Source organism: Propithecus coquereli, unplaced genomic scaffold (genome assembly GCF_000956105.1).
Source record: "Propithecus coquereli isolate 6110/MARCELLA unplaced genomic scaffold, Pcoq_1.0 Scaffold91, whole genome shotgun sequence".
Taxonomy (NCBI): Eukaryota; Metazoa; Chordata; class Mammalia; order Primates; family Indriidae; genus Propithecus; species Propithecus coquereli.
In genome coordinates, this window is record NW_012155396.1 from 3,563,731 (window position 1) to 3,573,620 (window position 9,890).

The 9,890-nt window shown below is 55.0% G+C and overlaps 1 protein-coding gene across 1 annotated transcript in view; it reads left to right on the forward strand.

Annotated features, from left to right (window-relative positions):
* The window catches only part of SND1 (staphylococcal nuclease and tudor domain containing 1), a 436,282-nt gene extending 426,746 nt beyond the window's left edge, over positions 1–9,536 (forward strand). Inside the window, exons 19-24 of the mRNA XM_012664766.1 lie at positions 2,961–3,084; positions 3,900–3,969; positions 5,091–5,204; positions 6,735–6,938; positions 8,770–8,814; positions 8,924–9,536. Of these exons, the coding sequence (XP_012520220.1) occupies positions 2,961–3,084; positions 3,900–3,969; positions 5,091–5,204; positions 6,735–6,938; positions 8,770–8,814; positions 8,924–8,989 (623 nt within the window). The 3' untranslated portion in view covers positions 8,990–9,536. The remainder of the gene's footprint in view (positions 1–2,960; positions 3,085–3,899; positions 3,970–5,090; positions 5,205–6,734; positions 6,939–8,769; positions 8,815–8,923) is intronic.
* The last annotated feature ends 354 nt before the right edge of the window (positions 9,537–9,890 follow it).

Consider the following 9,890-nt stretch of genomic DNA (forward strand, 5'->3'; position numbering starts at 1 on the left):
GAGGCTTCTAGAGACCAGAGGACAGGAGAGCATGCTCGCAGCAGCTGGCCCAACTTCCCTCCTCCACACCCTGTCCCCTCACCACGCTGACCTCCCTCCTCTCATTGCCACCCTGTGCAGGGAAACAATTTAGTTGGGAGCCGAGGGAAAAGTTCGTGAAGCCACCTCTGGGTCCAAGGAGCCCAGTCCTGGCAGAGGGGGCTGAAGGTGTCGCTGGCACTCAGGGCAGCCTCAAGGATGGCAGGATGCATCTCCGTGTGGCCTCCACAGCCGCAAACCAGGCGCACTCCAGATTGCCAACAGCCTTGTCTCAGCCACTTCCCTTCTAATGATATTTCCCAGGCAGCTGCTTCTGTGGCAATGTGGTTTTCACCAGGAAAAACTTGACCATTCCTAGCCTTGACCTGGCTACGCTTAGGAAGGAAAAATGCAGGGGAGGGGGAAGGATGGGGCTGATGAGCCTTCAGAATTAGGCTCTCGTGATGTCGGCTGTCCTGGGGAGAGCTAGACCAGCAGTTGCCTTGGAAATGAACCCAGGGCGGCAGCCTCCAGGTCTGGGTTGTGTGACAGAGAGGAATCTTGCAGTGGTGGTTGAGGTGGGAACAAGAGCTGTTCCTGAGCAAAGGAGCCAGCTAGAAGGGCCCTCTAAGAAGGGTGCGATGACTCCCAGGGAGGCTCCACCTGGACACTGGGCCCTGCTGGGGAGGATCCGCCTTGCATAGGAACAGGGCCCTGAATTCTCCAGGAGCCAAAGCCTAAGGATATAAGGCTTCATGAGACTGCCCTGTACCCCACCTGGCTGTCTCTGGCAGTTCTAGGAAGCCAGGATACTGAAGTGAGTGTGTCCAAGGCAGAAAATAAGGAGAGAAAGAAAACTAGAGAAAACCGTGTGTTCTTAGAATGTTGGAAGAGAAGGGAGTAAGGCACTTCGTGGTAGCCGCTCAGGGAGTTGTGGTGGGCTCCAGACAGGACCCTGCCCTCGGGTGGCTCTGTAAAATCCGTGAAAATAAACCTTGGAATCCACAGCCTCTTCTCCCTCTTCAGAAACCTTTTATCTGCTCTTGGGGGGCATCATCTCGTCTGTGTCCCTTCTCTCAATTAAAGCCTGCCTTCAGGAAGGAGCTGACAAAAACACTGCCATTTGCTGCAAATGACCAACCGGGCTCTGCATAAGGACCTCCCAGAGGGCTTTGCCTGTTTGCAGTGGACAAAGCCCTGCTTCTGTTGCCTTGGAGCAGAAAAATAAAAGTAGACCAAGTTACGGAGGAACTGTCTATATCAAGGCTTCTTCCTAATCCCTGGACTTTTGCTGTCTGTGGGCCAGGAGCACTTGCTAAGGAGAAGTGTAGAGGGTTTGCCGTTGGGTGGGGGAGGGGCAGCTGCTGCCTTCCATTCCCCTTTCTGAAACCAGGTGTGGGAACGCCGCGCCAGTGGCCCATGCCGCAGCCTGATGTAGACACGCATCCTGGCATGCATAGGCAGCGTTTATTTGCAGTACAGTTGAGTTATTAAGCGCCCTGCATGTATTGGGGATTCTGCTAGGCCTTGAGTGAGTAAACAGAAACAAGTGAGCTATGGTCTGTGCCCTGAAGGAGCTCACAGTGTAATGGCAGTGAACTTACAAGGCTGACTATGGAAGTGTAACAACAATAAACACTTGTCCTACACCAGTTACAGCGTGGCCTTGGGCCCCAAAGATAAACCACACATCCACCTGAGAGGGAGGGGGGCAAAAAAGGTCTGAAGCTGAGCTACAGTCAGGCCCAGAAGGAACATAAAATGGAAGCCACAGGGGACTGATGCCTAGCAGGGTGGGGGTGGGGAGGGCCTCGGGAGTTGCTGGCAAAAAACAGCAGACAGGCCGGGCGGTGGCTCACGCCTGTAATCCCAGCACTCTGAGAGGCCAAGGCGGGCGGATCGTTTGAGCTCAGGAGTTTGAGACCAGCCTGAGCAAGAGTGAGACCCTGTCTCTACTAAAAAAATGGAAAGAAATTATCTGGACAACTAAAAATATATAGAAAAAATTAGCCGGGCATGATGGCACATGCCTGTAGTCGCAGCTACTCGGGAGGCTGAGGCAGAAGGATCGCTTGAGCCCAGGAGTTTGAGGTTGCTGTGAGCTAGGCTAATGCCACGGCACTCACTCTAGCCAGGGCAACAGAGTGAGACTCTGTCTCACAAAAACAAAAACAAAAACAAAAACAAAAACCAGCAGACAAGCAGGACAATTGACCCGAGGTCAGAGTGAGTAGGGAAAGACAAGGCAGGGAAGGGGACTTCCTCCCCAGATAAGGAGAGGCACTGAGTGAGGGATGGGATGGTGCAGCCCCAGCCTCGCAGCACTGGAAGTTCTGCTCAGCATCTATCCTGTAGGGTGACAAGGGTCAGAAAGGCCAAGTTGAGGCTGTAGGCCCTGCTCCCAGAATTCCTCCCTCATCTTTCATGGATCTAAATTCTGAGGCCCTTTCCTCACCCAGGGCTGTATGGGCCCCATCCTTCATCCCCATTTTACACCTGGGAGACCTCGCGCCTCCCGGGCCGGGAACTGGCGCTTATGGGAACGGGGTACAGGCTGGCCATTTCTCCCCTTTTAGGAGGCTGTTTGTCCTCAGCCTTGCTCCATATCCCCTCACTTTGTCCACCTCCTTACTTAAAGCCCAGGCACATTCCCAAGATCCCACGGCCCAGCCAGTAGCCTGAAGAGCTGAGATTGGAAGGCTCTGTGTGCCTTTAAAGCCTGATGTGTCAGCAAGTCACCAGTCCCACTTCCGAAGACAGCGTGAAACCTCATGAGCCACCTGAGTGGGGACCAAAGAAGGTTTCCCTGCGTGGGTTGGGGGCAGAGCCAGTGCTACAGTGTCCCCCAGAATTTCCCATCCTGCTCACTCCCCAGGCCCTCCCAAAGATGAGGCTGCAAAGAGCACGGCCCCAGGCCTCACTGCCCTCTTCCTCTCTGGCAGGCACCCAGCTGGAGAAGCTGATGGAGAACATGCGCAATGACATTGCCAGCCACCCCCCTGTAGAGGGCTCCTACGCCCCGCGCCGGGGAGAGTTCTGCATTGCCAAATTTGTAGATGGAGAATGGTAAGCCACCTGGGACCGCAGGACTGATAGGCTGTCCTAAGGCTAGACCCAGACATTTGCCTTAGCAGTCTGGTTTCCCCACCAGCTCTCCTGGCTGTCTTCTCCGTGGCCACAGCCATCTGGGGCCCTGCACTTTGACCTGTGAGCCCCCTGCAGTCCAGCCAGCCCCCGGAGGACAGAAGTGATGTCCCTCCCTCTCTCCTGGGGAACCCGAGGGTAGGAGCCACGGCTGGCTGGCCAGGCTTCTCCACACACTGCCTCGCCCTGTGTGAGAAGAAGGATGTCACAGGGGCTGAAGGGGAGGCTGGTCCACAGTAAGCCCAGACCAACCACTTGACCCTCCACCCCAGCTGTCTGGGACATGAGAAGCAGCACTCACAGGAAGGTCACTTACATGTGATCTACCAAGGGTAGGGCCCATGCCCCTCCTAGGGTGACGAAGTGACTTGGATGTGTTCCCTGCTGCGGCCTCCCAGACAGATCTGCCAGCTAATTACAGCTGCTGTTTAGTGTGCTGGGTTTAAACAGCAGACATCAATCTAGTCATTAGTCTTGTTGCTTTATGCCCCAAGGACACATTAATCTGCTCCACATGCTCCCTGCTCCCTCCTCTGCTCCCAGCTATGCTCTGATTCCATTAGGTGGTGGCCACAGTGCCCGAGGCTGGGCCTAGATGAAGTCAGGAACTGTCCTCAGTGACACCCTCGAAGCCTGGACAGGGAGGTGTTCTGCCTCCTGCCCTGCCATCACCAAGGCCCTGGGATCCCAGACCCCTCAGGGCTGTCCCTTGAGCTCTGCCCACGCTGCCATTGCAGGTATCGTGCCCGAGTAGAGAAAGTCGAGTCTCCTGCCAAAGTACACGTCTTCTACATCGACTACGGCAATGTGAGTGTTGGGGACCAGGGTAGGGGGGCTGTCAAACACAGCAGCCCCTGGGTCAAATTGTCTGATCTCTGGAAGGTTCCTCTGAGCTTACCGACAGAACAATGAACATTTGGGCATCTCTGCTGTGCACATGACAGGCAAAACTGGTGCCTGTGGCCAGCAGCTACAAGCACGGAAAGGTCCCACCTCCAGGCCCCAAGTGAGGGTCCAGCCACGTGCACCATTGCTCTTCCGCCTAACATCCCTGCAGCAGGGGTGCAGGACTTCTACAGCACGTGGAGGCCCTTTACGCCCCACAGCTCCTGGTGTTCACGCTGAACCAGGTGTTTGTTCCATCTGCTAATCCCCAGCACATCCTGAAACCCAAATTGGCAGGGAAGGGACAGCCACAGGGTGACAGAGTTACTGACTGGTACCCTTGGGAATAAAGTCTCTCGGGCTGCGCCTGGGAGTCTGTTGACAGTTCCTGGGAGATTCCCTGTAGGTACAGCAGCAAGGAGCAGAGAAAGTTGTAGTTGAGGAACATGACGCTCCTGAGGTATGGCTGTGGTCTACTTTTCTCCTGTGCCCTCCGCAAGGACCAGAGCTGAGGATCTGCTAGCAGAGAGCCCAGAACTGAGCCCTGCTCCCGACTGGGAGTACTCAAAGGAAAAGGTTCTGCCAGACTGGGTGACCCCACACACCTGAGCCAGGACCACAGACAGGCCTAGGGACTGTAGGGACCCTTGTCCTGGTGTGATCTCCTAGCCAGCAGCTCTGGGAAAGTAGTCAGGGAACCAACCCCAGAGCGAAGGGCATTGGAAGAAAATGCAAACAGCAGTTAAAATCCAGTTATTATTGTGATTGTTTCCAAGGGAGCCACCAGGTATATGCCAGCACCAGTCCCAGAGTGAGAGAGCGTGAGTCATAGCTCCCCAGCTACTGCTGGCAGCAGCAGGGCAGGTTCTCCCAAGGCTTCACCAACTGGGGAAGCCTGTGCATGACGTGAAGTGGAACTGAGCCATGGCGTGAACGGGGGAGGCCCACAGTTAGCATTCCCCGAGGCCTGGCCACAGAGCTGTCATGTGAGAGCAAGGGGGCATCGAGTCTATGTTGCTGTTGACCTGGTGCTTCCTCTGCAGAGAGAGGTCCTGCCATCCACCCGCTTGGGTACCCTGCCACCTGCCTTCAGCACTCGGGTGCTGCCAGCTCAAGCCACAGAGTATGCCTTCGCCTTCATCCAGGTGCCCCAAGATGTGAGTCTAGAGCCTTCCTCCTTCCAAAGGGGACTACGCACTGAGACTCAGCCACTGCTACAGCCCTCACAGGCTGACGGGAGAAGATGGAAACAATCATGGATGGTGTGTTAGTAATAGGACTCAAGAGATGGGAAGTTGAGGGAAGGTGCCACCAAGGAGGTGACATTAGAGCCCTACAGCTAGTTCATCAGAAACAGGTAGGCCCGGTGGCCAGGGTACATTTGAGCAAAGACTAGGCCACTGCAGCTGGACCCCAGGGAGCTTGCGGACAGTGGCAAGAGGTGAGAAGGGAAAGAAGTTAGGGCCTGGGTGTCCTGGGCTTGTCTGCCCTGGTGCGGAGTTCATTCTTTGTGCTGTAGGCAGGAGGGATGTGGCACGATTTTCAGCAGAAGTGTGACATGGTCCGGTGTGTTTGTGAAAGTTGGTTCTGGCGCTGTGGATGGGAGGAGTGGGTGGGAGGCGGTTACAACAGTCTGGGCTGGAGACTAGATGGTGCTGGATTTCTTACATGTGAATGTGTTGCTGTTGGCCAAGGAGAACAAGAAGGAGTGAATTTCGGGCTGTAGGACGTCCAGGTGGCTTTATAGTTTTCAGTTTGGAAGCGAGATGAGACCTAGAACTATGGAATTGAGTAGTTAAAACGGTGGCGGTGTACAGGATTACTCAGAGTGAGTGTGTGGACGGTGCAGTGGGGAGGAAAGAGCCTTAAGAGGTGCTGGGGTCCCACAACCTGATGATGAGAGCCCAGAGGCAGCACGTGCAGCCAGAGAGGATCTGTGTTCAGGGTTGTAGATGCCCCCAGTTCCCAAAAGGGGACAGCCAGTCTGCAGTGTCATCTCCCCAGGGAGCTCAGGCAGGTTGGGGATTACGAGGAGAGCCCTTGGCTTCAGCTTCGAGGAGGTTCCTGGTGCCAGGAGTGAGAGCTGCGCAAACAGTGTGGTCAGCATTGTCTCCAGATGCAGGGTGGGTGCAAATGAAAAAAAAGTTTGAGTAGGAATCAGCACCCTTGACTGTTCCCTACCTTTTCACAAAGTTACTGAAGGGCAAGAGAGAAAGAACAAAAGATGTTGAGGGCAAGTATCACAGACCGGGTCGGGGGGAAGTCTGTGGGGATGGGGAGACAGATCCCGGTGAAGACAGACATGGGGACATGATGGGCTCACTGTGCCAGAGCAAGGTCCCATGAGAGGTAGGAGGTGAGAGGGCCAGCCAGGGTGCCAAGGGCAGGGGAGCTTTGGGTGGGAAAAAGCCACTTCTCTGAGACACAGGCATGTGGGAGGGGCGCGACGGTGGGGAAGAAGAATGGGCTCACGTGCACATAGGCTCGGGCTTCAGGAAAGGAAACGAGGGAAAGAGACCCTTCCTGTCCGGGGCCTGTTTCCCCTCATTAGGATCCAAAGGGGGGTGAGTTGGAGGCCCCTGCTGGCCAGCCTTTCTGGGAATTCTGTGGACAGGACCTGAGGCCCAAGTGACTGTTCTTTAGCTTCCACTCACCCGTCTGCTATCCCGGGTGTCTCCCTGCTCCAGGACGATGCTCGCACGGACGCCGTGGACAGCGTGGTCCGGGACATCCAGAACACTCAGTGCCTACTCAACGTGGAGCACCTGAGCGCCGGCTGCCCCCACGTCACCCTGCAGTTTGCTGATTCCAAGGGCGACGTGGGGCTGGGCTTGGTGAAGGAGGGTCTGGTCATGGTGGAGGTGCGCAAGGAGAAACAGTTCCAGAAAGTGGTATGTGATAAGAGGCACCACCTGCTGTGGGGAGGCCTCAAAGATGAGGGGACTGGAGACTGTACCAGGAGCCAGGCAGGGAACAGGGAACCCACCATCCTGCTGGGGAAAGATAATGGATTTGGGTTTGTTAGAGTTTAAAAAAAAAAAAAAGCTAATTACATCCAAAATTAATTGGCTGCGGGTTTGGCTGAGAATGCAGCTGCAAACTAGAGCGGAAAGTTTCCCTTCCCTTGTGCCCCCAGGTGACAGGCTCAAAACCTTTGCCAGGGGTGGTGTGAAGAGGGTCAAAACCTATCTCTTCCTGTCCCAGTCTCACTTCCTTTCCTCCAACATGCAATTTCCAAGTCCATAACTAACTCCTAACACCCAGTGCCACCTGGAGCCAGAATTGTCCAGGAAGTGGCCCCAAAGAACCCAAAAGGACTCTGCCACACACCCCTCCAGTCTGTTTGGAAAGACCCTCAGACTTGGGGCTGGGCACAAGTGCTGTCTCCACTGTTTATGAGATCGAGAAGTCAGCCTCCGGTGGCCTCCCTCTCCCTGGTGCAGTGAGAGTACTCACTGCCTTGCCACTTCACGGGGCTGATCGTGACGATCAGTGAGCCACTGCCTGGGAACACAGTGCACTGTGCAGCTATTGATAGTTAGGTTGGGGCTCTGGACACTAGGCAGCCCCACTCGCTCAGCACCGCACCTAGCTGATCCCTCCCCAGCCTCCGACCAAGCCACAGCTAAGGCCCCATTCAGACCAGCCCTGCTCCCCAGGGAACCCTCCAAGAGGGCCAGGCTAGGGGAAGTTGGAGGCCTCCACAGTGCCACCGCCTCATGGCAGGAACTGGTGGGAGGGCATCAGGATGTACCCAGCTGCTCCCAACACTCCCTCAGTAAGGAGGGGTGAGAAAGGCGGGGCATGAAAACCACATTCTCTTCTCCTTTTCGTCTCTCTTCGGTGTGCCCACTGCCTTCCCTTTCCCCAACCTGCTGTGCCTCTCTGCCCACAGGACCTTGGGCCCCCATGACACACTGCTGGTTGGGGAATCAGTGGCACTGGTTGTGCATGTTGATGATTCATTTGGAACAAGATACCAGTGTGAAACGCTCTTGTGTCTTGGGAGAAGCCTGACCCCTGGCTCTCACCTGGGAGACCCCCAGTTTCCTAAAATGGCTCCTATGAGGTTAGCTTAAATTTCCCTATAGATCTTAATATGTCCCCCATATGGAGCTGCCCATAATGTCTCTGGTATCTAGAAAATTTCTTTTTTCCCAGTCCCTAAGATAAACACCTAATTTGTTCATCCATTTATCCATTCTCCCAGCAAACACCTCTTGAGGGCCTGCCATATATCAGTGAGCAACAGACAGCGTCCCTGCCCTATATAGAGCTTACATTCAAGCATGAGGAAACAATAAAAATGAATATAATAAGTAAACTAAATAGAAAGTTAAAAGATGATAACTGCAGTGGAAAAGGAAAAAAAAATGGAGTCAAGGAAATGAGAGCGGGTGGGAGGGGATGGTTTCATCTTACATGGGGGCACGTGAGACCTCATCAAGAAAGAGATACTTTGTCATAGACTCAGTCCATAGAGAGCCAGGAGGACCTGAGGGGAGGAGAGTTCCAGGCAGATGGAACAGCAAAGAGTTGAGAGAACACCAAGGAGACAAACATGGCTGTGCGCTTCCGGTTTCACTCTGAGGGAACTGGGACTCCGTGGGAGGGGCTGAGCAGGAGTGGTGCACACCTGCCCTGGGCATCCTGAGGGTCAGCTGGCCCCTCGGTGCAGAGTCCCCATCCTGAGCGCTCCCTTCCTCTCTCCCGCCGCTGCAGATCACAGAATACCTGAACGCCCAGGAGTCAGCCAAGAGCGCCAGGGTGAGTCCTTGCCTCGAGAGCCCAGAGGGTGCTGAGTTGAGGGGCTTGGCCCTATGTGTTCCAGCAGGCCCCACGTCCCTAAAGAGCTGTCTTCTGCTTTCTCTCACAGCTGAACCTGTGGCGCTACGGAGACTTCCGAGCCGATGATGCCGACGAGTTTGGCTACAGCCGCTAAGGAAGGAATCGGGTCTGGCCCCCAGCACCGCTCACGCCAGTACCCCTTTCTCTGCCGGCAGGGTGTTTTCAACTCCGGACCCCAGAGAAGGGTGTAAATTGGGTCCAGCTTTGCTTCAGTGTGTGGAAACGTCTCATAGGGTGGCATCAGGGCCAGGGCGGGGGAACCCCAAGGCTTTCTAGGGGCAGACCATTGTCCTCTGGGGTGACGGGCACTGCCGTCCACAGTCTCTCCCAGCTGATTTTGCATTTTTATTTGGTGGTTTGTGGTTTTTAAAAGTTGTCCTCAAATGAGGAAGAAATATGAAAGACTTTGTCCCAGTGGAGGGCGTAATCCTAACACCTGGGCCAGCTGCCAGCTGGCACCCACCTGTACCCCAGACTGCCCTTCCTCCCCAGCTCTCTGTCCAACTGTCGATTATGTGATTTCTCTGATATGTCCATTCTCAAATGCCAGCGTGTCCACCTCCACCCCATGGCCAGCCCATTCTGTATTTAAAGCTTTCAAGGCCCAATAAAATAGTACATGCTGTCTGCAGCCCTTATTGGTCATAGTGGAGCCCAGAGCCTGGGGTCCTGGCAGCCCTGGCCAGAAGGAGACCCAGACACTTGAATGACCCCCCCAAGGTAGTCATCCAAATGCCTGGCCAGCCCCTAAAACCTAGCCTGCTGGAGAAAGCAAGCCCATTCTTCAGAGTCCCAAGCGAGTGATTCTTGGGGCCTGGTGGGCACCACTTGGCACCATGGCTGTCATACAGAGGCTGCATGTCTTTTTTGACTTATTGCAAGTAGCTGTCCTCAAGGACCTTAGAGATTTAGAGCAGCCCAGCCAGCAGCGCCCTGGACTGCTCACTCACTGTGAACATGTGCGTGGCACGAAAGGCCCAGGCAGGGAACTGCTG